The 26,550-nt window shown below is 37.5% G+C and overlaps 1 protein-coding gene across 2 annotated transcripts; it reads right to left on the bottom strand.

Moving 5' to 3' along the window:
- Positions 1 to 22,568, bottom strand: LOC113453568 (leucine-rich repeat-containing protein 37A2-like). Of its 2 annotated transcripts, XM_087918828.1 has the most exons (11): positions 20,916 to 22,568; positions 16,970 to 17,089; positions 16,346 to 16,398; positions 13,274 to 13,316; positions 10,829 to 10,971; positions 9,417 to 9,455; positions 5,002 to 5,160; positions 4,057 to 4,101; positions 3,906 to 3,944; positions 2,587 to 2,622; positions 1 to 93 (listed from the first exon to the last, which is right to left on the bottom strand). In XM_087918828.1, exons 1-11 carry the CDS (start codon positions 21,357 to 21,359, stop codon positions 57 to 59), a joined length of 1,158 nt encoding a protein of 385 aa, XP_087774954.1. In that variant the 5' UTR covers positions 21,360 to 22,568; the 3' UTR covers positions 1 to 56. The 2 variants fall into 2 exon arrangements, with proteins under 2 accessions (XP_087774954.1, XP_087774955.1); XM_087918829.1 differs by lacking the exons at positions 16,346 to 16,398; positions 16,970 to 17,089; positions 20,916 to 22,568 and adding an exon at positions 15,509 to 15,553.
- Positions 22,569 to 26,550: the final 3,982 nt, after the last annotated feature.

The raw sequence follows: 26,550 nt of genomic DNA, 5'->3' as shown, positions 1-26,550 counted from the left end.
TATATTTAATAATAAACAGTGCTTTAATTAATGTACAACTTATATGCAAAGTATGATTAGTCTTCTTCCTCTTCGCTTCCCTCTTCTGAACTTCTGTAGATATAAAAGGAATAAAAGATGGTATTACAATGTGTTTATAAAACTACCTATTCTAGAAAGTAGAACAGACATGTTGCTGCTAAGAAGCAGAGAATCTGCTCTGTTGTTGTTAAGTTCGGGGAGGGGGGGGCCCCGGGGCGGGAATTTTAAAAAAGCACGCCCCCCCCCCCCCCCCCCCCCCCCCCCCCCTTGCTTTTTTTTTCTCCCCCCCCCCCCCCCCCCCCCCCCCCCCCCCCCCCCCCCCCCCTGCTCTTTTCTTTTATCCTTTTTTTTTCCCCCCCCCCCCCTTTTTTTTTTTTTTTCCCCCCCCCCCCCCCCCCCCCCCCCCCCCCCCCCCCCCCCCCCCCCTCCCCCCCCCCCCTTTGCTTTTCCTACTGGTGTGTATCTTGCCAAGAGCTTTATTGGTGCAACACACTGCCTCATGGGAAGTGAACTTATTTACTGAATTAGCCCAGTTTCCTTGGTGGGAACAACATGGATCCATAAACTAGCCAACCACATTTTGACCTAGTAACTCAAGTGAACCCAGTTGAAATATGGTTGCTAAGAGATCCTGAGAATATTAATGATTCTAGGAGCTGTTCTAAGAGGATTCTGACACACAGAACACAGGATGAGAAGTAATTTCAACAACACTCTGGTAGCCCACCTTGCTAAGGGAAGAGGACTCAATAACCACCCATAGAATCTTCTCACAACAACTAATTTTAGTCTGGCAGCATCACTTTCTATCTATGATCGGGATAGGATAAGAGATAAGTGAAGCCCTAAAGTGAGCAGTAAAACAGGCTTCTAGAGGCTTCACTTTGGCCTTCCAACAAGTCTGGGGAAAGAACTACTACGCTCCAGCTTCTCTTTCTCGACCAACTTGAATGAAATTGATTGCTTACAACATTAATAAATGTTATAAGCCGCCTGGAATTATCTATATTTTAGTGGGCGGCTGTAAAAATTTAATAAATAATAAATCCATGAAATGCATGACTATTTCTATGTCCCAGCAAACAAGTATCTGTCTAAAGAATAAATGGATGCAAATAAGAACAGAGTACTGTTTATTCCTAATAAACCTGTGTTTGGAAGGATTCTTGCTCGGGCATCCAATTGTAAAGTTACTTAGGAATAAAACACATTATATTCCCGGTGGTTTATTTGTGAACAATTTATAAAGATCAGGATGTGTATTTTTGTGTCAAACCCAGAAGTGTAACAGGCAGAACATAATACTATATTATTACATACTGAGATATTCTAATAAGTCCTTTGAGTTTCTGTTTGTTTGTTTGTTTTTCACTTCTTATCTTTTCTCAACAGCCTTGGTATCTTTTTCTCTAGTTTGCCAACTCAGCCTCATTCCGCACCTTGCAGTTCCTTTCTTTCCTGAGTAAGATGGCTAATTAGTAGGAAGCAATATTGCACGCGAATTCTGATCACAGCCAGGAGTTACATCCTGAGCAGCTGAAGGTTGACTCATCTTTCCATCCTTCCAAGGTCAGTCTTGCTCCCAACAATATTGCCCTCATATTGTTGGAGGTGTTATTCTGACACTATAAACAGTTCAGAGTGCTCGAAAGCGGGTGATATAGAAATCTAAGCAGTATTGCTTTTGCTAAATCTGTTGCAAGATACTAGCTTCTTCACTAGAAAGCAGCAATTGACTTCTAAATCTACATTTCCAGATTCTATTAAGCCAAGCTAATATGAAAACATCATTATGTAATTTAACATATATATCCTGAACTGGATATATTAAGAAAATCTGGAATGACAAACTACTATTAAAACTAAAATCTTATGATATCTCTGGACACTTGCATAACTGGATAGAAGCATTCCTGTCAAACAGACAACAAATGGTCAAAATTGGGAGTGCCCTATCAAATTCTATACCTGTCAACAGTGGTGTCCCTCAAGGCAGTGTTCTAGGACCAACTCTCTTCATACTCTACCATAAATGATGTTAAAACTTATATCTATTATCTTGTAAACAATTGACACATCAAATAAAATAAAAAAATAAAAAAATCTTATATTCTCTCCATGAATTGCCGTGCTGCTAGACTAGATTTTTCAGAAAGGGCTTATATTTTGTCTGAGAAGTTTGTCTAATGTTCCTTTGCTTGGTATGGTCTAACTTAATAAGTGCTATGGTCTAACTTAAAGAAAACACAAATATTGTCTCAGTTCTTTAATCTTTGCTACAAACTTTAAAACTTCCATTTAATGTGATCAAAAATGTTCACTGCTCTTTCCAAAATTGCCCATCTTTTAATATGAAGGTTGCTTTTGCTCTTTTCTAGTTTTTCTCCCTTCCTTTTCCTATTTCCTACAAGAACTTCTTTCTACTATTGCAGAATGAAATAATCAAGTTATGAGATGTTTTAGACATGAAATATCCTATAAATGTGGATCAGAAGATGCATTCTGAACCACTTTAGAAATTCTTAAAAGAGAAATAAATATGATTTGCACACTGCAGCTACTTACGTTTTCTTTGAAGTGCCTTCGTCTATTTCTGAAGTGCTGATAAAGAAATTAAAAGCAGAAATTAATTTTGTTCTGGCAGCAGTTGAATATTTTCTTATTCCCTGGCCAGCTTGGCCTAATCATTGATTTGTTCAATTTAATTGCCACCCATCTTGTTTCAAAGTGATCCTGGGAAGATTACAGCATTGAAAGATAAATATTTCTGAGACGATAAAAGTGCTCCTAATCAAAGACAAATTTAAATAAATGATAACTAAAAGATAAAAGATGGGGAGGGCGGGAGGCGGATGTACAGCGGGAGAGATGTGGGATTGTCTCTTAATCCATCAACCACCTCCAGTGAGATGCTCTCCTCTTGGGGGCCCCTAGCGACCTGCCAGAGCCAGCTCTCCAGGTCCTTATGGAAGGTCAGAAATGCGGCAGCTGATCTCACCTCAGGAGCTAAGATGTTCCAAGGGGGAGGAGCCACACAGAGGTGGTTCTTCTCCTGGACTCTACCAGCCAAAATTCCTTGGCTGATGGGGCCTGCAGCTTGCCTCTTCTGCTGGCATGGGTGGGGTGGACCAGCCTCATTGAAGTGAGACTGATCCTCAAGTAACCTGGATCTATGCCATGTAGGTCTTTAAGTGTAATAAATAATACTCTGAACGGCATCCCCAAGCAAACCAGCGACCAGGGCAGTTCATAGAGCAGTGGTGTAGTGTGTGTATATTACAGCAGCACTTGTACCAGCAGACACTTGTATGTAAGCTTGCTTTTTGTATGGGTCCTCCATGCACTGGATCTATCATTTTAGTCCTTTCTTTTCAAATACTACTGCCTTTAGACTTGCAGAAAGATGTCTTTAATCTCACAGTGTGGTCTCTTCTGTTGGGTTGGCAGGAAAGCCAACTTCATATTTAAGCCTTCTTACCCAAGTCCCAAGACAAGTTGGAACATACTTAGTTAGTGAGTGCTAGAATTAGGAGGCATCCTCTGTGTCCTAGTTCTGCTTCTCCTGATCTGAATTTTTAACTTAAAATGCTCTTGGAGTCCGAAATATTTCAGCTACTAAAAATGGACCCTTTATTTTTTGGAATGATTTTATGCTTACGTTACAGGAGAAATTAGGATATTAAAATCCTGTAGGCAGTGCATTTTATATTTAGTTTGTATACGCAAAGGTTTTGGGTGTGTAGAATTGTTAATTTTAATAACAATGAAACTGTAACAGTTACACTATAAGTTAGGTGATGTTTTAAACAAATGTCTCATGTAGAAGTATCTTGGAGAAAAAGTTCTAAATTAAAGAACAATCCTTGACAGACTGTAGTACTCACTCAGGGTTTGGAGAGGTTTCACTAGTTTCTTTTTCAGACCTGACAAAGAAGAGACAAATGTTTTAGCAGGATAGAAGTTAAAAAGAAAATATCTTAGAGAAAAAGAAAGTTCTAAGTTAAAGAACAGCTCTTGACAGACTGTACTACTCACTCAGTGACTGGAGAAGTTTCACTGATGGGAGTCTCTGTTTCATTCCTGACAAAGAACAGAATGAACTTTTAGCAGAACAGAAAAGAAATCTTATGTGGCTAAGATTGTCCCCCTCTCAGGATGGAAAGGGTGATGGCTCGTTTGTTTTCAAACTTCTTAAAATGGAAGGAAGTTTTAGACTGGTTTTTCTCAGCCTCAGGAACTTTAAGATGTTAATATTAAGCATTATTAGGGAATTCTGGGAGTTGACATCCCACCAGAGATGGGTATTCAGCAGGTTCTGACCAGTTCTGGAGAACTGGTAGCAGAAATTTTGAGTCGTTCAGAGAACCGGCAAATACCATCTCTAACTGGAGATTTTACAGTATCCTTCCCCTGCCACGCCCCCCAAGCCACACCCACGGAACTGGTAGTAAAAGAAATTGAGTCCCACCACTGATCCATGTGTCTTAAAGGCTTCTGTGATTGAGAAACTCTGCTGTAGATAAATCTATTGGAGAATTTTATTCTTCTTGACAAATTAAACAAAATATCATTTTATCCATTTTGCTTGCCTATAGATTAGGACTAGGAATTTCTTAGTATAGCAATTACAAAGCACAACCATTTAATATAAATATGATTTATAAATTCAATAGTTCTAAGACTTATATACAGCTTCATAGTGTTTTACAGTTTTCTCTAAGCAGTTTATAGAGTCAGTATATTGCTGCCAACAACCCGAGCCCTCATTTTAATGACATCAGTAGGACGGAAGACAAAGTCAATCTTGAGCCAGTCAGGCTCGAACTCCTGGCAGTGAGCAGAGAGTTAGCCTGAAATACTGCATTCTAACCACTGCGCCACCACGGCTCTTTCATAAATTCAATGAATTACAATCTATAGGTAGATGTCTCTTCAAGTAAATAAATAATGCCACACACACATAAGGCTACAGGTACTCACAGATTCTTTGAACTGGCCTTTTTAACAGGCTCCGGAGCAGGAGCTGCAGCAGGCTCTGGAGCTGGAGCTGGAGTGGGAGCAGGAGTTGGAACTTCAGCTGGAGCTGGAGCCGGGGTTGGAGCTTGAGTTGGGAGTGGTGCTGGTGGTGGCATTAGGTCTCTAGAAGACAAAACGGGAACAGAGATTAATCCATGGGCTTAGATTAATACTTATTAATAATGGGTTGATAAAAATCAAAGTTGTGCTCTTTTGTTTCCTTGTGTCAACCCAGCATTTCACATTTTCTTTGAAGGGAGAAACAATTGTGTAATTGCTCATGAGCATCCAAAGATCGCTTTGCTGCAAAAGCCAGGGGTCTCCTGCATGTTAGGGAATGCATGTGTGCACCCAGGGACTCACCTTCATTGCACCTCAAGTCCAGTTTTTCCAACATGCCTAAGCAGACTCTTCTCCCTCCCCCACCCCAAGCCTTTGATTCTTATATACATTGGTTTATTTTATGTATTCTCATTCTGCTTTACCTCATTCTGCTTAATTCATAGTTGAGAGTGGGAATGAAAGGATAACTGGGTTACTGTTGGACCAGCTGTGGGGAGACCCAAATTCAAATCTCCACAAATGTCATGGAGTCCTCTGAGTGATTTGGCGCCATTCACTTCCTGTGACAAACCTACTTCACAGGACTGTTGCTGCTGGGATAAAATGAGGGGGGACTCTCCTATATGCCATCTTGAGAGGTAAAACGGATATATCCAACAAATAAAAACATAAGCAAATATTTCCCTGGCATTGGTAAAGAAGCGGATTAGCTGGAAATGTTCCTGTCTCTTCTATATCGCAAGAGACTCTTAACAATCCTCCAGGAGAGGATGCAATAAAATAACAAGCCCATTTTAGCCAATATGAAAAAGTTATTTGTCACTGAACAGAATAGGGTCTTTTTTGGTTTTGGTTTTGTTGCTGATCCAAACACAAAGGCTTTCTATTGTAGTTCCTTTAGGACTGATGCTGAGCCTGAAAGCTTTTACTAGTTAAAGGCACATCTGTTCGCCCAGCTGCTTGTTTAATTGGTTCTGCACCCTTGCTGCTCTAGATTAACAGGTTTGGGGGGATTTAAATAAATATTTGGGGTGGATTTATTGATTTAATAACCTGTTTGTCTTCATATTGGCCTGGACTTGTCCCTGCAGTTTTCTTAGTAGTTTGCCATTCCCTCCTTCCCAGGGTGACTGATAAAAGGTCACTCAGCTGGCATAATGTCCAACGTGAGATGAGAAATCACCATCTCTTGGTTTCTCTTCTGGTGCCTAAATCACGGCACCAAACTGGATCTCTATCAATTGTGGCTGTTTTTAGTTTTACACTTGCTAAAATATGAGGACAATGTAGCTACGTTTGAAAATAAAATACTTTATTGCCTGGGGTAAGCCCTTGTATACATAGTATAAAATACCTAATATATTCAAAATTATGAAATTCAATGAAATATTGTAGGAAGTTAGTACCCACCCCTCTCCTAGAAACATGAAATATCTTAGGAAATATTAAAAATGCAGAATATTTCCCCTCAAAAAATAGAAAGTCAAAGAAGCAGAAACTCAGCCCCTCCCCATCTTTGCTAATGGACCATTACTCTGGCCTGGGCCAGCCTATTTTACATAACAAAGGTCTACTCCAGGTAGAGCTATAATAGGAATTGTCCAAAGCCCTTTCATTACATCATCATCCAGCAAGGTTCATCCAAGCCTGGGACTCAGGAAAGCCTACAGAGTTGTCTCTGCATGGCCCCACGGGAGTTTGACAACCAATCAGAATACAAGCTCAAATTCAAATTCCAACAGACGGTATAAAACCTATGGACTCGCAGCATGTCCTTCCTTCTTTTCCTTCACCCAAATCTTGAAACATCTTTTTCACTTTGGAGCTCAGAGCCATGTGGTCCTGTCCATCATTAAACCATTTTTCCAAACAGCCTCCATGTTTCCAGTGTCTTTTTCCCCACTTGGAACTGAACCCAGAAGGATAATTCTTCCAACAGTACCATAATTTATTCTTACAATATCTTTAACTCTGCTCAGTTACTCAATTAGGTTGGAAACAACACTCTAAGAACTTCTAATAACTTCATCTCAACAAAAATGCAGAAGGCTTGCTGTCGTACTTGAAAGATTAAACAGGGACGGCTTCCGGTTTGACTGTCTTCACGGACAGACCGAAATCGCGATCATGCACGTTTTCAATCCGTGCTCACCGCTGGAGCACCCTGAGCCAGCTGGTTTCGGGGATAAGCCACACCGTAGAGGTGGTGAGGGGGGAAACTGCCAGTAGGGTTGAGGAGAGCCTCATCTCTCCTCTTCAGCTGGCCATTACTCCCTTTCCCGAAGGTGGTTGCAGCGGTGGTCAGAAATGGCCACCACAAAGAAGAACTCGACTGGAAAAGAATGTGCAGGAGGAAGATAAGAAGTGAAAGTTTTGGCTGACCGGGTTGAACTGGAAAAGCAACAACTAAGGTACCCTAGAATTTAAACTAAAAAGTAACTGTTCCCAAAGAAGATTCTGAAGCAGCGAAGGAGAGAGAAAAGGGAAAGGATTTGGCTTTATTTCTTCTCTCCCTTTCCCTATACTGACAACTAAGAGATCTGAATAAGAAATTGGAAAAAAAACTTTGACATCAATAGGCATTTAAGCTGAAAATAAAATGCCAAAGGGGTAGTAAAAATTTCTGGATACTTAAAACCTTTTAAAAGTAGGAAAGGAGAGAAAGAGAATAAAAGGGCAGGATCTGGAAAAAAGGGAGGAGACTGCCTGGAATTAAAAGGATTTTACAGTAAAACTACAAGAAGACTTCTAAAAGATACATTTTAACTGAATCTTGGCTACAAAATAGTAGAACCCCAGGAAGGGAAAGTGGAAAAAAGAAGCATGAAGAAACAGCTTGGGAGTATTTGGATTACTTGATGATCTCTGGATTATTACATTTGAATGACTAAAATCAATTGGGTGGTTGTTTAAAAGTGTTTTAAAATGGTACTACTTTTAGATGAATTGAACTTAAAAAGTACAAAGAAGATGCACAAGAAGGGAGAGGTTCTATTGGCTTCATATTTCCATTCTTAGAAATGGAGATCTCGAACTATGAGAGACAACAAGAAATGCCTGCAGAACAAGGAGACTGGGACAAAGAAGAAGCCGTCTTTAATAAACAAGTAATTTTATGTGGGGGGGGAAAATAGAAAAGGGGGGAAAGAGAATGAAAAGTTTAAGATTTGAAAAAATCACCAAGAAAAGGAATAATAACTTGAAAAATAAGTATAATATTAGAAAGCAACAGAAGAGAGGAATACAGAAAAGAGAATTAGAACTAGAAAGACAACGGGGTAAAAAGGGGAGGGAGAAGAAGAGAGGGAGGAAGGAAAGGAAAAGAAGTTATGAAGGACAGAAACAAGATATGGCAAAACAGGGCCAATTTAGAGATAATGGGTGAAAATTTAATTGAAAAAGGGATTCTGCAAAGGTACGTAAGATAGTATTGTTATATTAGAAATAATTTTAGAAAATATGAAACAATGTATGATTAAAATGATGGATAAAATAGTTATTGTAATCTAGTGAAATGTTTGTTAATAAATAAATGAAATAAAATGAATGAGACAACTGAATTAGGAAAGAATGGGAACATTTTAATTATTTAATATTTTATAAAATATAAGGGAAGAGAAATAGGGGCGAAAACAAATTAATTACGGAAAGCTCATAAGTGTTCCCAAGGAAGGATGATATTTAATTGAAAAGTAATGTTAAAGAAGTTAAGACTTTAATGAATATTAATGATAGAATTGAATTGGAATGGAATGAGTGTTTTAATTACATATATTTATAATCACTTTTTAAGAATATACTGTGTATTTTAAGAATGTACCAAGCAGAATTTGATTGGAAGTTATGTATTATATTGAATGTTATAACCTCAAGGTATATATTGAAGCTTAAATAAGAGTTGAATGGATAAAATTAAAAGATATAAAGGTGTCATACTCCAAGTAGTAACAACAGGAGAAATTTTGTTTAGTGAGAAAAGAAAATATGAAATTGAAACAGGACAGACAAAAGTATAAATATAATGATTTGAATTGATATGAGATAATTAAAATAAAATTGAGAAAATTAGGAGAGGAGAAAAACTATGTAGAAAATATAAAACAGTAATAAGATATGGAATAGAACATAAAAACTGAGCATGAAATTGAGTTTGTGTTCGTACGAAGAAGTGTAACCCGGGACTATGCTATTTTCAAAAAAAGATGTTTTATTTGTATTTTTTTTGTGAAAACCCAAATAAAATTTTCAAAAAGAAAAGAAAGATTAAACAGGAAAACAATATTAGTAACCCTTTTGTAGCACATGTAAATACTTACATATTTTCCACAGGTAGAAACTCAGCAATTTGTGGAGGTCTGATAAATAAAAACAGAAATAAGAGTTTGTTGTATTGAGGTAGGGTGTTTTTTGCATCTTTAATGATTTGTTCTTCATGTACAACTCTTATACTTGAAGGTTTTAAACAAACTTATTTTCTAAACAATATTACATACATTTCCTCTGCCCATTTTCAGAGAAAACAGCCATAGCCAAAAAAGCAAATTAGTATCCCCAGCAAACTACAGAAGCAGTATATGAATAGAACATCCAAATTTTGCAGTCTGCAAGGGCAACCTCTACAGTTTCACATATTATTCATTTTTGCAGAGTTGTTGTTAAGGAAGAAGAATGCAAACATTTCTGTAAAATACCACACTTTTACCTCCATTCAATTTATTTATTTAGAATATTTGTCTGGCTGCCCTTAATTCTGGGTGGCTCATAGTAAAATAAGACAGTAAAATAAGACCATAAAATGAAAACAAAAACCAGTCTTCTTACTCATCCCCTTGGGATGTACTACCATCACTTTCAGATATTCTTTTTCCATCCTTGAACCTGGGTAAAAGCACAGGTACTGACAGCCTCCCAAAAGGCTAAAAGAGTGAGGGCTTGCTGAATCATTTCAGAGAGATTATTCCAACAGGTAGGGATAGCCACAGGAAAAGGCATACTTCCAAACTTCCACTAGAAGGCAAGACTTCAGGGAAGGGACCTGGAACATACCTATCCTATTTGATTATTAGGATGGGCAGAAAGAAAGGACCCCACAAAGATCCTGGTTCCTGCCATGTAAGAATTTAAAAGTGACAACCAGCACCTTGAATTATATCCAGAAGGAAGCTGGAAGACAACACAGCTCATACAACAGAGGTGTATCAGAGGAAAACATAGGAACAACAAAAAGTGCATGTGCCACTGCCTTTTGGACCAGTTGTAACATCTGAGTTGCCTTCAAGGGCACTTGAAGTGATCTTCAAGGACAACTCCATGCAAAATGTAATATGCATTTGGATAAATCCAAATATGCCCAAATAATTTTATAATGAAAAAAAATAAAAGGTCTTCTATCTCACAAAATGGACTATTCCCTCTGTAATTTTACTTCAGCCATGTCATGCAGGGAAATTTACTGGAGACAGCAAACATAAGTTGGAAGTGTTAGCGGTAAAAGGATGCCAGGCGATCAAAGAACATGGTGGTTGGACAGCATCAAATCTGACATTAGCCAGAGTAGAAAAGATCGAAACATGTGGAAAAGCCTGGCCCATAGAATCAACAAGAGCTGGACATGACTGAACGCATCATGATAATCATATTTTTTTAGGTGTTTTTTTTTTTAAATATGTGCCAAGGAAAAAAAGAAAGGGAAGGAAAAATAAAGAAGAGAAAAGAGAAGAAACAATACCTTACGCTAGCCCAAGTGTATATGTTTTCCTCTTCTGAAGAAGACTCATCATGTAATTTGTCAATCATGCCTTTTTTCTTTACTTCATCTATAGGTTGATACATATCTTTAAACCAAAGAGGCTTTTCAAATTCTGATGCTGTCTGAGGAAAGGATATTAAAAATGGACATAGGATTTCAGCCTGAGATTGTAATTTTCATATTGCATTATCATTTTCTTTGTATCTCAAATTCAAATTCCAGTTACTAGAATGGAAGATCTAGCTGAAGGAATACATGGCTAGCAAATTAGAGCAATTGATAACTCCTAATTAGGTGTCCAATTACACAAACACCAGTTTTATCTTTATGTTAGATAATCCTGGAACATATTTTGTATTTCTGCCAGTAACCTTAGTAGTTAGTAGCTGTAGTTAAAAATATTCCCCAAGTCCTAGCATTCCCAAACTTTGCAAGTAGTTTTGGGCTTAATATATGTTATTTAATTTGGTTTAATTATGATCTATGAAATAGATGTATGCCTTAGTGTTGTTTGGGAATGAGGCTTTTATCAATTCACTTGATTGATACAACTCTGGTTTAAGTGAGTTGTGTGGATCACTTTTATTCCTATGGGATCTTTTCAAAAGACCAGCTTTCCTTCATGCATGCAATTTCTTAAGTTAATGGGTTTGAAAGAGCTGGAAAAGTATACAGAACCTCCACAAACCATGTTTGTTAATCTTAGTATATTTAATAAGTCACAATTGGTGGTAGCAAAACTTTTCTTCTGGAAAAATCCCACAGGAATAATAGAAAAATACACAAAATACACAACAGTGTACAACATGGTTTGTTCACTTGACACTTCACACATTAAGTTACAAACAAGTCGTATTTTCCTTTCAGGTTTTGTGAATCCAGCTATTGTGATAAATTTCAGAAATAATATTCTGTTCATCCACTGTTTGGCACTGTGGGAACTGCAGTATGTCATAAAATGTCCAGGGGTGGGATTCTACCAGTTCACACCTATTCGCTAGAACCAGTTGTTAACATTCTAAGCAGTTCGAAGAACCAGTTGTTAGAAGACATTACTGGCATAATCCTGTAAGGAAGGCAGGAAGGAAACATTCTGGTGTTGCTTACAGAAACTGCCTCTCCATTAATCCTTATTACATTCTTGGCAGGACTAGACTTCTTGTCTCAGGAACATCTCTGGAGTTTCTTTTCCTCCTTTGCTGGTACTTTGCTTGTGTGGAGTGACCATTCAAAGTTACAATGACACTGAAAAAAGTGATTTATGACCATTTTTCACACTTATGACTGTTGCAGCATCCCCACAGTCATGAGAGGCCAGGCAAGGAGATGCATACCTCGATGTGAGTGTTGTTGAGTTGGCCACACCCAGCCAATAACATGACCACCAAGCCATGTCCACCCAGTCACATGACCACCAAGCCATGTCCACTACCTAAGCCATGCCCACAGAACCAGTTGTTAAAAATGTTGAATCCCACCCCTGAAAATGTCTAACAAAATGATTCAAAATATTTTTTTTTCTAAATACTACAGCATATATTTGGATATTTGAAATTATCAGTCATCCAGGTGTAGGACAGGCTGGGTTCAAGACCACTGGCTGTTACAATGGCCTTCTTCTCATTCTACACAGAGAAGCTACAGTGGTTCTGAATTACTTCCCCAAACCCCACAAACTTTAACCTTAGACTTCCTTTCCTAAGAGGTCTGTAGGGGGCATGCATAGGCGCACCAAAGTGCCTACCATCCTTGTCCTATTGTTTCTTTTATTTTTCTTATATGTACTCATTTCTTGTATTCATAACCATGTTTATCCTTATACCTATTATCTTGTAAGCAATTGACAAATCAAATAAATTAATTAATAAAAATAAATACTTCTACGTGAGCAGAAAATAAGGGTGCCTCCTGTTCCTGAAGGTAACTGATTGTCTTACAGGATCCAGAAGAAATGGTAAGAAGTGGGGAAACTGGAATATTCAGGAGGAACAGCTGGGAAGCTGCCATCTTTATCCACACTACTATCGACATGGAGTGATGCTTCAGATGAATTTAAAACGGGTAATTTTAACAGGAACAGTTATATTTAAAGAGAGCACAACAGATGGCTCTAGACATCAGTTTTCCAGTAAGAGCTAACCTATGTTAAACACTTGCAACCAATCCTAATCCTACGTACTCAAAAGTAAACCTCATTGAGTTTAATATGCTCCCAAGTGATTCTAAGTGACTCCAGGGAGCTTGCAAAAATTTTAAAAACTCAGCATCCTGGTACATTTAATTAATTATTATTACTAAAACTCAGTAATTCAGGCTTTCCTAAGTCACATCTGTAATACTTTTAGAAATGTGGGGCCATGCTTTTCAGATCCAATAAGAGAACTAAGTAGCGGATTACCAGTGGTTGCTTCTGCATTTACACACCTGTTTTTCAAGTGTACCTCTCTCCATCCTATCCAGAAGTGTCCTTAAACAAACAATTAAAAAGAAAAATAGTGAGATCTTAGCCTAGATAAAACCCTTTGGCAAAGTGCAAACAAAATAGTCATACATTTCTTTGGAGGATACACAAACTCTTATCATAAAAATGAAAGATGTATTTATTTCCATTTCTCAAAACGGACTCAAAAGGCTTTTTCAGTCACCAGACTCATCTGTGCAGGTACAAGTAGTGTGCAGGCAGTAGGAGGCTTAATTGCCTCTTATGCTGAAACACACACCTGCAATTGTCTCCAAAGATTAAGACTGCACATTGCAGTCAATCCTGTATTTCTTTCATCACTAACTTTTGCTTAGCAAGAGGGAAATCATAATGTCACTGGGTGCAGCTCACCGAGGGTCACAGAATGCACCAGTCTTAGCAACACAGAACTAAAATGCAACTATACAGAGACCATATCATTTTCATATAGTTACCTGAAGCTCCCACCAGGATGGTTTTTCCTTTGTGGCTTAAAAGCCTACTCATACCTTCCTGCAAATGCCACAAATGGCCCCTGCACCTTGGGAAGGTTAACCATGCTTATGCCATCCTTACAGAGACAACACAGGAGAGCCTTCCAAACCCTAAACTCAGAATGTGATTCCAAAGTCTCCCTTCCCACAAAAACAGAATACATCTCATTGGCAATATCCTTGGTAGGGGTACCTGGATTGGCAGTGCGAAATTCTAAAAATTTGAATAGACTAGCATGTACCCTGGCAAAAAGCTTGAATTCCACCTCCCATGCCCTGGATGCCCTTAACAGAGAAGCCACCTTGGAGAATAGGGCAGCAATAGACTTCCTTCTCTTGAAGCGTAACTATGGCTGTGAAACATTCCAAGGGATGTGTTGCTTCAATCTGGACGAAACCTCAGAACTCGTAGGGAGGGACATCCACCACCTGAAAGAGCTATCTCAGAATATTGGTCAGGAGTAATCATTCCTGGACTTTTCATGACTCTTCTCATGGATACCAGATTTCCATTGGCTCAAAAAATCCTTATAACAACCACAGTCACCATTTGTGTCTTTGGAGCCCTCATGTGTTGCCTCTGTCGATGCATACCACCCTGCCTTAGCTGCCTAAAGGCCTGTATCCCCTCTCAGAAGAGAAAATTAAAGGGGAGACAGGCGGCCATGATAATGATCCAGATTGGTCACAAATACCAAGTATACCCAGACATTCAATCAGAGACCACCCTCTATTAAAAAAAATAAAAAAATGAAGGATTGTGGAAAGGGAATTTCATGAGGACAGTGGTGACACCCAAGCAGGAAAAGCCCAAAGGGAACATCAGGCCAGCCATAAAACAAACTTGCATAGGAAAAGAGATTTAATAAAAGGTATTGAAAGAAGCCCCCTAGACAAAAGCCAAGTAATTAAGAAAGCTAGGGAAACAAGAAAAAGAAATCCCTTACAAACAACAGGTCATGCCAAATCAGCAAAACAAATAGACACAAAATATATTGCAAAGGAGACAGACAGGAGATTGCCACAAAACAAATATAAGAAAACATTAGGATAATCCAATCCAATAAGAAAACTGATAATCCAATCAAACCACCCCATGGAGTTTACCCTCCGCCAGAAATGAAGACAACCCCTGACAGGATTTAAAACATTAAGAAATACAAACACAAGCACTCACACACAAAAGGAGAAAAAAAGTATAAAAATCAGGGGTTTATTATACAAAGCCAGCTAGCCCCAGGAACGCAGACTTCTTGTTATCCCTCGCCTTCCTGAAAATTAAAAAGAACCAGCTTTCAAGCAGTTGTCTGTATCCTTGCACCAGAGCTCTCCCAGCAAGAAAATGAATCCTCAGAAGAAAGGCATTTGCCAGCCTTTCAACATTAGCATACATGCCCACCTGCCAATCTCAAATGTAGTGTTTGTTCAGCACTGAAAATAGTTTAAAGTTGCCAAGATGAGAGGGAAACACCACCAGCTGGGGAATGTAACAGGAACTCAATGCTATACATACAAATTCAGCCAGGAAAAAGCAGATGATTCAGCAACGTTCTTGGTGTTTTCAACTTTTACTTGCAGCATCCTCTGCTTTTTAAAAGTGAAACTCACAGGTGCATTTCCCAACAATCTTGGGATTGGTCCTCATAAAGAGGATTTTCAGAGCAGAGTGTTGCAAATAATTAAGCATCTCTAGGCAAGAGTTACCGTTTTTCCAGAGGGGTCCCTTCCATTCCTTTGGCAGTTTGGTGAAAATAGATCTGTTTAATCCAAAAAGAGAGGCATAACTGTGAGGCATAAATGTAAGGATTTTACATAGTGAGGAAAAAGAATCAATGACTGTCTAGAGAACAATGGCTTTTTCAAAACAAATATAAGAAAACATTAGGATAATCCAATCCAATAAGAAAACTGATAATCCAATCAAACCACCCCACGGAGTTTACCCTCGGCCAGAAATGAAGACAACCCCTGACAGGATTTAAAACATTAAGAAATACAAACACAAGCACTCACACACAAAAGGAGAAAAAAAGTATAAAAATCAGGGGTTTATTATACAAAGCGAGCTAGCCCCAGGAACACAGACTTCTTGCTATCTCTTGCCTTCCTGAAAAATAAAAAGAACCAGCTTTCAAGCAGTTGTCTTTATCCTTGCACTAGAGCTCTCCCAGCAGGAAAATCGAATCCTCAGAAGAAAGGCATTTGCCAGCCTTTCAACATTAGCATACATGCCCACCTGCCAATCTCAAATGTAGTGTTTGTTCAGCACTGAAAATAGCTTAAAGTTGCCAAGATGAGAGGGAAACACCACCAGCTGGGGAATGTAACAGGAACTCAATGCTATACATACAAATTCAGCCAGGAAAAAGCAGATGATTCAGCAACGTTCTCGGTGTTTTCAACTTTTACTTGCAGCATCCTCTGCTTTTTAAAAGTGAAACTCACAGGTGCATTTCCCAACAATCTTGGGATTGGTCCTCATAAAGAGGATTTTCAGAGCAGAGTGTTGCAAATAATTAAGCATCTCTAGGCAAGAGTTACCGTTTTTCCAGAGGGGTCCCTTCCATTCCTTTGGCAGTTTGATGAAAATAGATCTGTTTAATCCAAAAAGAGAGGCATAACTGTGAGGCATAAATGTAAAGATTTTACATAGTGAGGAAAAAGAATCAATGACTGTCTAGAGAACAATGGCTTTTTCTCTGTTTCTCAATAAGAAACTCTTCCTTTTCTCCATCTTCTGTGTGTAAAAAGATCTGTGGTCTCCAACCTGGTTTGATAAGCCTCGTCAGATGGTCTTACGGACCAAATCAAGCCTATGAGCCAGATGTTCCCTATTGGACTTGGGAGTAGAGTGACTCCAAATCTATACACCCATTTAGTTATCTCTATTTGACCCCCTCACCAATACTTTTACAAAAACAGTCCCATCCTTTCTTGTGATTTTGCTATATCATTGTCGCATCTGCTCTGGCTCTTTAAGGTTGAATATATTATATTAAATCCCACTGCACTAATGTGGTCTCCCTTAAATACTAAGGAAATGTTAGCTCTTCACCAAAGCAATATATTAAGAGTTGGAAAAGTTTACTTTTTCATTACTGGGCTTTGAGGTACAGTGGGTTAATAAATGAATATAAGGTTCTTTAGTAAAATATTTTAGCTTACCTTAATTATAAAGGGTACTGCAATAATAATGATTATAAATATTGTCACTGTAAGAGCCAATAGGATGTAAATAAATTTGCCATTCCTGCCAATTTTTTGTAGCATTCTCTGCTTTGCTATCTGTAAGGTTAAACAAAGAGAAGCAAAATGGAAGATAGATTTTCATGTATTGCAACTTTTCTTCATCCTGATTAGTGATATAGAAGGCAACTTGTACTCATCAGTATATATTGGACCGTTCTGTAACAGCTTAGATCTCAGATAATGTTAATATAGAATTTGCTTAGTTTGAATGTCTTAGCCCAATCACCACACCTATAAAAATTTAGCAACACCTATAATCTAAACCCATTTCTTGAAGTTAGTTTACTAATCCATAATATGGTTTAAGCATGTTTTATTACCTTGAACTTAGAATCCTGGCAATCTTGTAATTTTCCTTGGCCACTTTTCCCTATCTATTTTGTTTGCTGAATACCAGACAGATGGAAGAGTCTGAAGTCTGAATGTCAAAGCATCTATTATCCCCACAAAACCTGACATTAGATTATATCAGCAGAATCTTATAAATGCAAGCCCATAATAAACCCACTTTGAAATTATTAAAGAAAGCAAATAATATGTTTTATAAAAAAATAAGTTTACAAAACATTAACAAAATCTTCATCAACCACTGACCAAACATACTTCTATAAATATAGATGGGAAAAGTATTATTGCTGTTAGGACATGGGAGAAACCACATGTGTCTAGGTAAAAAATGTTTTTAAAAAGTAGCCAGGAATTAGGTAAACAAGTGATGATTATTTCTTTATGTGCAATGCTGTGTGTGGATTATTGCAAAAAATCTCAATTAAAGTAGATCTTATTTATTATTGTTTGAATATAGATATGTACTGTATATTATTGTCAAAGTTTCATTTTCACCTATTGTTTAGGAAACTTTTACCAAATTTACTATTAACAAAATCTTTATAGATATTTATTACAGTATCCATTCTGTCCCTTTAAAATAGCGTGTCAACATTAAAAAGCAGCGACTTCCGGTTTGTTCCTTGTCGGTGTCAGTGCGGAATCCACCATCATGTGCAGTTTCACCGGAAATCACTTGCTGGAGCCACCCTGGGGAGGTGGTGAAGAAGGAGGAAATCGCCTGGAGGGTCAAGGGAAGCTGCGACTCCCCTCTCTGACAGGAAAATCCCTCCCAAAGGCAAGCTGCAGTGGTGGTCCTAAAATGGCTACCACAAAGACGAAGAACACTCCGGGAAACTAAGTTTTGTGCTGCAGAGTGAAGTAGTGAGCAGAGTGTGAACCAGACAAAGACATCGCTTTTGAGTTATCCCGGTATCAAATTAAAGGGCTATTTTGGAGGAAAGTGTGTGGAAGCAGCGACCAGAGAAAGTGAGAAAGAAATTGGTTTTTAAATTTGGATTTGATTATTTTATTGGACTAATCTGGAGGAGAAATTTAAAGGAAAATACGTTAACACACAAAGATTTAACAATTAAACTGGACATATACTGAACTGTGGGCACTTAAAGGGCATAGCTAAATGCTGGAATTTAGTGTGTTGAAAAGAATAGCTAATGACTGAAATTAGCGAACTTAATAAAAATATTATATTCAACAAAAAAAGCTAAAAAGAAAAAGACTAAAGAGCGCCATCTGATGGTACAGGAAAACTTTAGTACGTTTTAAAATAAGTGTCTGGTCTTTTTGAGAGTTTGGATCTTGGAACTTGAAAGAAAATAAAAGGTACTTTATTATTGTCATAGAACCACCCAGTAATTTGGGAAACAATTGGGAGGCCAATTAGAAGATTTGGAATAAAGACTCAAGAGTATAAATTGTTGAAAATAAACTCAGAAGATATTGGTTGAAATAATATACTGGACTCTGGGATTGAATTTATCTAAGAGGATTTCAGCTATTAAGGAAGAAGAAAGAAAAAGAAAAAAGGAGAAGATATAATAGAAGACCTACTTGTTGATACAAGACTGGACTCACAAGACATAAGATCAGCTATGCAAGATGTAAGGGTCATGATAAAAATCAAACTTGAAATGTGTAATTATGTACTACAGAAATTAGAAAGGGTGACCAATACACAAGAACACAATGAACCCAGAGGTGGAGGAGTTCTATAAAGAAGAAGCCAATTTAGAAGGACAAAACAAACAACAATTATTTAAGCGGAGGGGGGAGAGGAATTAGAATGAAAAACTTTGGTCTGGTGGGATGATAAAAGGGAGAATGGTTCCCGAAAAAGGTTAAAGACAGAAGGAAAAAGGAGAAAAACGAAGTGCAAAAGAAATATCAAAAGAGGGAGAGAGAAAAGTTTAATAACTGGAATGAGAAAGGGAGGGGAATAAGAATGGGGAAAAAGGAAATTAAGAGAAAGGACCAGAAAATAAAGAAGAACAGGAAACAAACAAGGATGAAAAGAAGGTACATTGTTCACAGAGTAAGAGATAATGGGTGAAAAAAAGGGATAAGGAAGGGGATTTTGCAAGGCAATATGTTGGGATGTATAAGAATATAGTAAAATAGTATTTTGTAATGTATAGATAATTAATAGAGAAAATATATTGCGGAATCTGAGGAAAATATGTATATATTTGTGTTTTATACTAGATAGGAAGATTGATATTAAGAATGAAGGTGGTTAGCTCGAATTACTAACTAGAGGGGACAAATATATTTACAGATAAGGATTGATAAAATGATGTGACAGAAAAAATATGAGAAATGACAATAGAAAGGAGATGAGAATTTTAGATAACATTGTAAAATAAGATATGAGAATATACTAAGAAAAGTGGAAGGAGAGATATCAGGATTTGGAAATGAATAAATGAACATAGAATTGAGAAGAAAATTTTAGATAATATTGTAAAATAAGATATGAGAACACGAATTGGGATTGGATGAGATAAGTTTAATGTTTAATAATGACAATGATGACGCATTTATGAAATTAAACAAATAAAATGAATAGGTAGCTATGGTCATGTTTGTACTGAGATGTGAAACCTGGAACCGTACTGCTTGCCAAATGAGATTTTTTTATTTAAAAAAACAAAATGGAAACAGAGAAAATTGAATAATGAAATTACTAGGTATGTTTAATTGATATGGTGGTAGGCATTTAGAGAGAGTAAGGTTGAAAATAAATATTGCAGAATGTATGAATTAATATGAATATATGCAATGAGAGATGTATGATATATATTGATGCCACACTGTTAATGTATTGTTGTTATATGTAGATCGAAATAAAAATTTTTGGAAAAAAACCATTCAAAAGGAGGAATTAAGTTGATAAATCCCTCCAGAGACAATGGTCCATCATCATCTTGTGCAGGAAACATTGGGCTCTACTCATTGTTCTGTAAACCCTTTTCCTTTAAAAACCAGTTATCATCTTTACACAAGAGATATTGTAGACTCTTGCAGTTCTTCCAATCCATAAAATGCTCCATTCCCCAGTGGGGATAAAGTATATTTGGGTCCACTTACCCTCTAAAAGCAACAACCATTCTACTAATCCAGTTTTCTTAAAACCATATCATTTCATCTGATATCTGTTTTAATTCTGTTTTTCTTTGTTTTCAGGTTTCAATTACTTAACCCTTGTGCTATAAGCCACTTTCCCCAGACTCTTATTGGCATCTGTAAGAACTTTACATAAATACACATGTCGCTTTTGCTTGAGTAGTATGGACATGGGAATCATACAGGGAAATGGTGTTCACACATTGCTTACTATTAGCAATCTAAAAGGGCTTTTATTCTAGATCAGTAGCTGCTTTTACAGAAATGAATGTGCAAATAATTTACACCAATTTGGTCTCCTGGGAAAAAAAGAGGTACTTCTAGGTAACCAAGTCTTGGTAAGACTCCTAAGAGTGTACTTGTTAGGACTACTTATCTAGGTTGCTTTTACCTTATGAGGGGGCTTCTCTATTTTTCTGGAGCTTACTGAAGGAATATTGTTTTCATTTCTAGCCGGCAAAGTCTTCTGAGCAGGTAATCTCGCCATGTCTGCTGATGTAGTATATTTTATCAGGAAACGACGCATTTTATGGATGACTTCAGGACAAGACTTTTTGGTAATGGGCTTTTTGCAGTCTATTTTAAGGACACGCATAAACCTGGCAATTATATCCCTGAGAATCTTGTTTGGAAAGATACCTGCCAGTGTTTTTTTCCACTCAGGTTCAAAGGCATAATTCTGAAGAAGAAAATTATTATTGGTTGTCAAAAAATCAAATGAAGGGGGAGCAGAGGTGTAGTAATGTCCATGATGCTTCCAATATGGCTCATCAGGCAACCGTTTTTTCAAAATTGCAGACTCTTCAGTAGTAATTTTAGAGTTGCTTCCTTTCATTATTAAGTGTCTGAGAAGCTTTTTCTTTCTTGATTCCTGAGACTTAAGTTGCTTCGCCAAACGTTTCGCCACAATTTGTTCATTCTGAATATTTGTCTCTTTTGCCTGTTCGCTGATTCCAGTGTTCTTTACATGGCTGGGCCTTGCTGATGTCTTGCCAGATTTAAGAACAAAGACCACTTTACCAGAGTGTTCCTCACCACCATCATGCACTGCAACAGAAGTCAAAGGAGGCAGCTGAGTTGGAAGATTTTGGAAGAGTGTGATTATTGACTAGTTTAAAAGATCAAGATTCATGTAATTTAATTGATTAGTAAAATCAGTGATTTAGTGAATTTAATTGAACAGTGTGACTAATGATTAGTGTAATTAATTGATTAGTAGTTAGTGTAATTAATTGATTAGGTTGATTGTTGCTTAGGAAATTATCTGACTAGAGAGATTACTGCAATTGATTGATTGGTGTGATATTGGCTATATTGATTACCCAAAATTGTTCCATTAATTAATTCAATCAACGTACTATCTTAACAAACCTACCATGCCAAGAAAAAAATCCAATGCCAAACCACAACCTAAAGAGAATTTAATCCCCAACAATGAACCACAAGACTCCTGCACATGCCTTAAATGCTACAAAACTCTAAAGGATAATGAAAACTCCATCAAATGTTCTCTGTGTAACAAATACGCTCATCATGACTGCTTGGGATTACCCAAGCAATTGATTCAATACCTAGAATCATCCAATGAGTTTCCATTTCTCTGCAATTCATGCAGACCCAAACTGGATCTGTTGGAAAGAGTCGATACCATTGAAACACGATTAACATCCCTTGACACCAAAGTAGCATCCCTGGACGCCTTAAAAGAAAGATTATCCAACCTCGAAAAAAAAGACACAATGCAAAAACCTGAACATCCAATAGCTACAAACCACATCTCTACTCAACAACCACAACCCAATCCACAACCCAATCCACAAAAAAACATAACCCAGACAAATATTGATATCCCAATCCTCATCAGAGAGGCTGTTGAGCGTGAACGGAAACGTCCAAACGCCATCTTATTTGGTCTAGAGGGCATCAATGATAATGATGACATCACAACTGTCCGAAACATCATCAGTGATTATCAAGCATCAACCATCTCCCCTGATGAAATACTTGACATTTCCCGCATTGGCCGAGAGCTCAAAAACAGTGACGGCTCTGTGACCCCACGCTTCTGCAGGGTCATTTGCAAAAATGAATCAAGCAAACGCAAATTCATTTACACTATAAATTCACTCGCCAAAAGCAGCACCAACCATAAGAACCTCCGTTGTCGCCCTGACCTAACCATACAGCAACGAGCCCGCTCCCGTGTACTCCGCACTGAACTCAAAAAACGTCTCGACAATGGAGAGAAGGACCTGTACATTGACTACCATGCTGACTGTATCAAAAGTAAGTCACACATCCCGCAACTCAGCTTTAACCTTCAACCACAACCCTACCTCAACCAATCCACCATCACCCAAGACTAGGCACGCACGCCCCTAACTACCTCAATTCCAACTACTGCTGGCCTTAAATGCAAGCTACTCAATGCAAGAAGCCTTGTAAATAAAATACCTGAATTTTTCCTCCTACTAAATATGGCTAAATTCGACATTATATTTGTCTGTGAAACATGGCTCAATGCATCTCTCCCCGACTCCATTACCACAGTAAGAGACTATCATGTTTACCGATCAGATCGTGAAATTCGTAGAGGAGGTGGTATTGCTATCTTCTACAAAAAGTCCTTACATCTAAAAATATCCAAGTTACCCAGGAGCTTGCTCTTCCTGAGACCATTATCTGTGAACTATCCTTAAATATCACAATTCGATTCTTACTATGTTACAGAGCACCTGATTATGACATCGAACATGTAAACAAGCTAAATACACTACTAACATGGGCAGCATCCTGCCCATACCCTTTATCTTTCTTGGTGATTTCAATCTGCCTCATATTGACTGGACCCTAAATGAATGTACAACTGAAACCATACATGCAACCTTTTACAATGCTGTTACAAATCTGGGACTGGAACAACTAGTATCCAACAACACTAGACTAAACAACTGCCTCGATCTCATCTTCTGCAATAGTTTGAATTTAATTTACGGAATACAAACTAAAGAACCCTTTTCCAGCAGTGACCACAATATGATTGACTTTTGTCTCAACATACGTTCACACAAAAACCACCACAATGATGTGATCCCCAATTATAATTTCAAAAAAGGCAGCTATGATCTTATAAACAACGATCTCTCATCCCTTGATTGGCAATCTCTATTCACTGGATGCAATACTGTTGAAGACCATTACAACATATTTTTACTTGAAGTCAAAAGAGTCATCAAACTATATGTACCAACAACAACTCCCAAAACAAAACAAAAAAACAGATTGCCCATAACAATAAGGAAACTTCAATCCAAAAAGAGATCACTCTGGTGGAAAAACAAATCTGGTCACGTTGCCAATTTCAAAAGCCGATACAAAAATTTATGCCACCAAATAAAGACCGAATGTACCAATTATCACATTAAACAAGAGGAAAACCTTCTAAGCACCAATTCCACCAATGCTTTTTACAATTTTGTAAACAACAAACTAAAAGATTCAAGGTCCATCCCACCCCTGATAGGACCTAATGGTAAAGACTGCAACGACGACACCATTAAAGCCAACATCTTTAACACATTTTTGGCTCAGTATTTGTAAACAGCAATGGATCATGCCCAGCATTTCCTAGCCGAACCACAGATAACTATGGCAAATTTATTTACATCCTATTGGCTCTTTCAGTGACAATATTTATAATGATTATTATTGCAGTACCCTTTATAATTAAGGTAAGCTAAAATATTTTACTAAAGAACCGTATATTTATTAACCCACTATATCTCAAAGACCAGTAATGAAAAAGTAAACTTTTCCAACTCTTAATATATTGCTTTGGTGAAGAGCTAACATTTCCTTAGTATTTAAGGGAGACCACATTAGTGCAGTGGGATTTAATATAATATATTCAGTCTTAAAGAGCCAGAGCAGATGCGACAATGATATAGCAAAATCACAAGAAAGGATGGGACTGTTTTTGTAAAAGTATTGGTGAGGGGGTCAAATAGAGATAACTAAACGGGTGTATAGATTTGGAGTCATTCTACTCCTAAGTCCAATAGGGAACATCTGGCTCATAGGCTTGATTTGGTCCGTAAGACCATCTGACGAGGCTTATCGAACCATGTTGGAGACCACAGATCTTTTTACACACAGAAGATGGAGAAAAGGAAGAGTTTGTATTGAGAAACAGAGAAAAAGCCATTGTTCTCTAGACAGTCATTGATTCTTTTTCCTCACTATGTAAAATCTTTACATTTATGCCTCACAATTATGCCTCTCTTTTTGGATTAAACAGATCTATTCTCATCAAACTGCCAAAGGAATGGAAGGGACCCCTCTGGAAAAACGGTAACTCTTGCCTGGAGATGCTTAATTATTTGCAACACTCTGCTCTGAAAATCCTCTTTATGAGGACCAATCTCAAGATTGTTGGGAAATGCACCTGTGAGTTTCACTTTTAAAAAGCACAGGATGCTGCAAGTAAAAGTTGAAAACACCAAAAACATTGCTGAATAATCTGCTTTTTGCTGGATGAATTTGTATGTATAGCATTGAGTTCCTGTTACATTCCCCAGCTGGTGGTGTTTCCCTCTCATCTTGGCAACTTTAAGCTATTTTCAGTGCTGAACAAACACTACATTTCAGATTGCCAGGTGGGCGTGTATGCTAACCAAGCCAAAAATAAGTAAAGGCCCAAAGAAATACAGGATTGCCTGCAATATGCAGTCTTAATCTTTGGAGACAATTGCAGGTGTGTGTTTCAGCATAAGAGGCAATTAAGCCTTCTACTGCCTGCACACTACTTGTACCTGCACAGAAGAGTCTGGTGACTGAAAAGATGTTTTAAGTCCATTTTGAGAAATGGAAATAAATACATCTTTCATTTAAATGGTAAGAGTTTATGTACTCCAAAGAAATGTGTGCCATATTTTGTTTGCACATTGCCAAAGGGTTTTATCCAGGCTAACATCTCACTATTTTTCTTTTTAATTGTTTGTTTAAGGACACTTCTGGATAGGATGGAGAGAAGTACACTTGAAAATGCAAAATGCAGAAGCAACCACTGGTAATCTGCTACTTAGTTCTCCTATTGGATATGAAAAGCAAGGCCCCTCATTTCCAAAAGTATTACAGATGTGGCTTAGGAAAGCCTAAATTACTGAGTCTTAATAATAATAATAATAATACAAATTAAATATGCCAGGATGCTGAGTTTTTAAAAATTTTGCAAGCTCCCTGGAATCTCTTAGAATCACTTGGGAGCATATTAAACTCAATGAGGCTTACTTCTGAGTACATAGAATTAGGACTGGGTTGCAAGTGTTTAACATAGGTGGCCGAAGCTGACTCTCAAAGAAAAAATAAGAGGAAAGAAAGAGAAAACTCATGAATTGGAGTTTCAAAAGGAAACGCCTACAGACATTTCAAAAGATCTGAATGTTAAGAGGTAGCCTTGCTCATTTTCACTAAACATCTTTAGTTCCTTTTTTTAGCCAATTATACCATATATTCCATATTATAAAAAAAAAACTCCTTCCTTGTTTTTTAATACCATAGTTAATCTGATCATTTCTGCGCATTGATAAATTTTGTTAATTACTGCCAGGTCTGTGGGTACAATGGTCTATTTCCATTTTTGGCCAAAAGCAATTCTTGCAGCTGTTATAATGTACGGTATTAGATGTTGGTACTTCTTGTCTCATATTGGTTCTAACATTCCCAATAGAAAAATCTCTGATTTAAACTCAGTCTTTCTTTTTGTTAATTTTTCTAGCCATGCTCGGATTTTGAGCCAATACTTTTGTGCTTGAGGACATGTCTACCACTTGTGAAAATACGTTCCCTGGCTAGGGTTACACTTCCAACACTTAGCTGACAGGTTGGGGAACATTCTAACTAGTCTCGCTGGTGGAAGGTACCGCCGATAAAATATTTTATAAATATTTTTCTTATAGGAGACCAACAACATTAGTTTATAATTAGTTTGCCATATTCGTTCCCATTGGTCTAAATCAATATTGTGG

The sequence above is a fragment of the Pseudonaja textilis genome, unplaced genomic scaffold, assembly GCF_049901715.1.
Source record: "Pseudonaja textilis isolate UNSWEBS1 unplaced genomic scaffold, rPseTex1.2 PTEXCTG73, whole genome shotgun sequence".
In the NCBI taxonomy this organism is placed as follows: Eukaryota; Metazoa; Chordata; class Lepidosauria; order Squamata; family Elapidae; genus Pseudonaja; species Pseudonaja textilis.
This window is presented reverse-complemented; position numbering and strand designations above follow the sequence as displayed.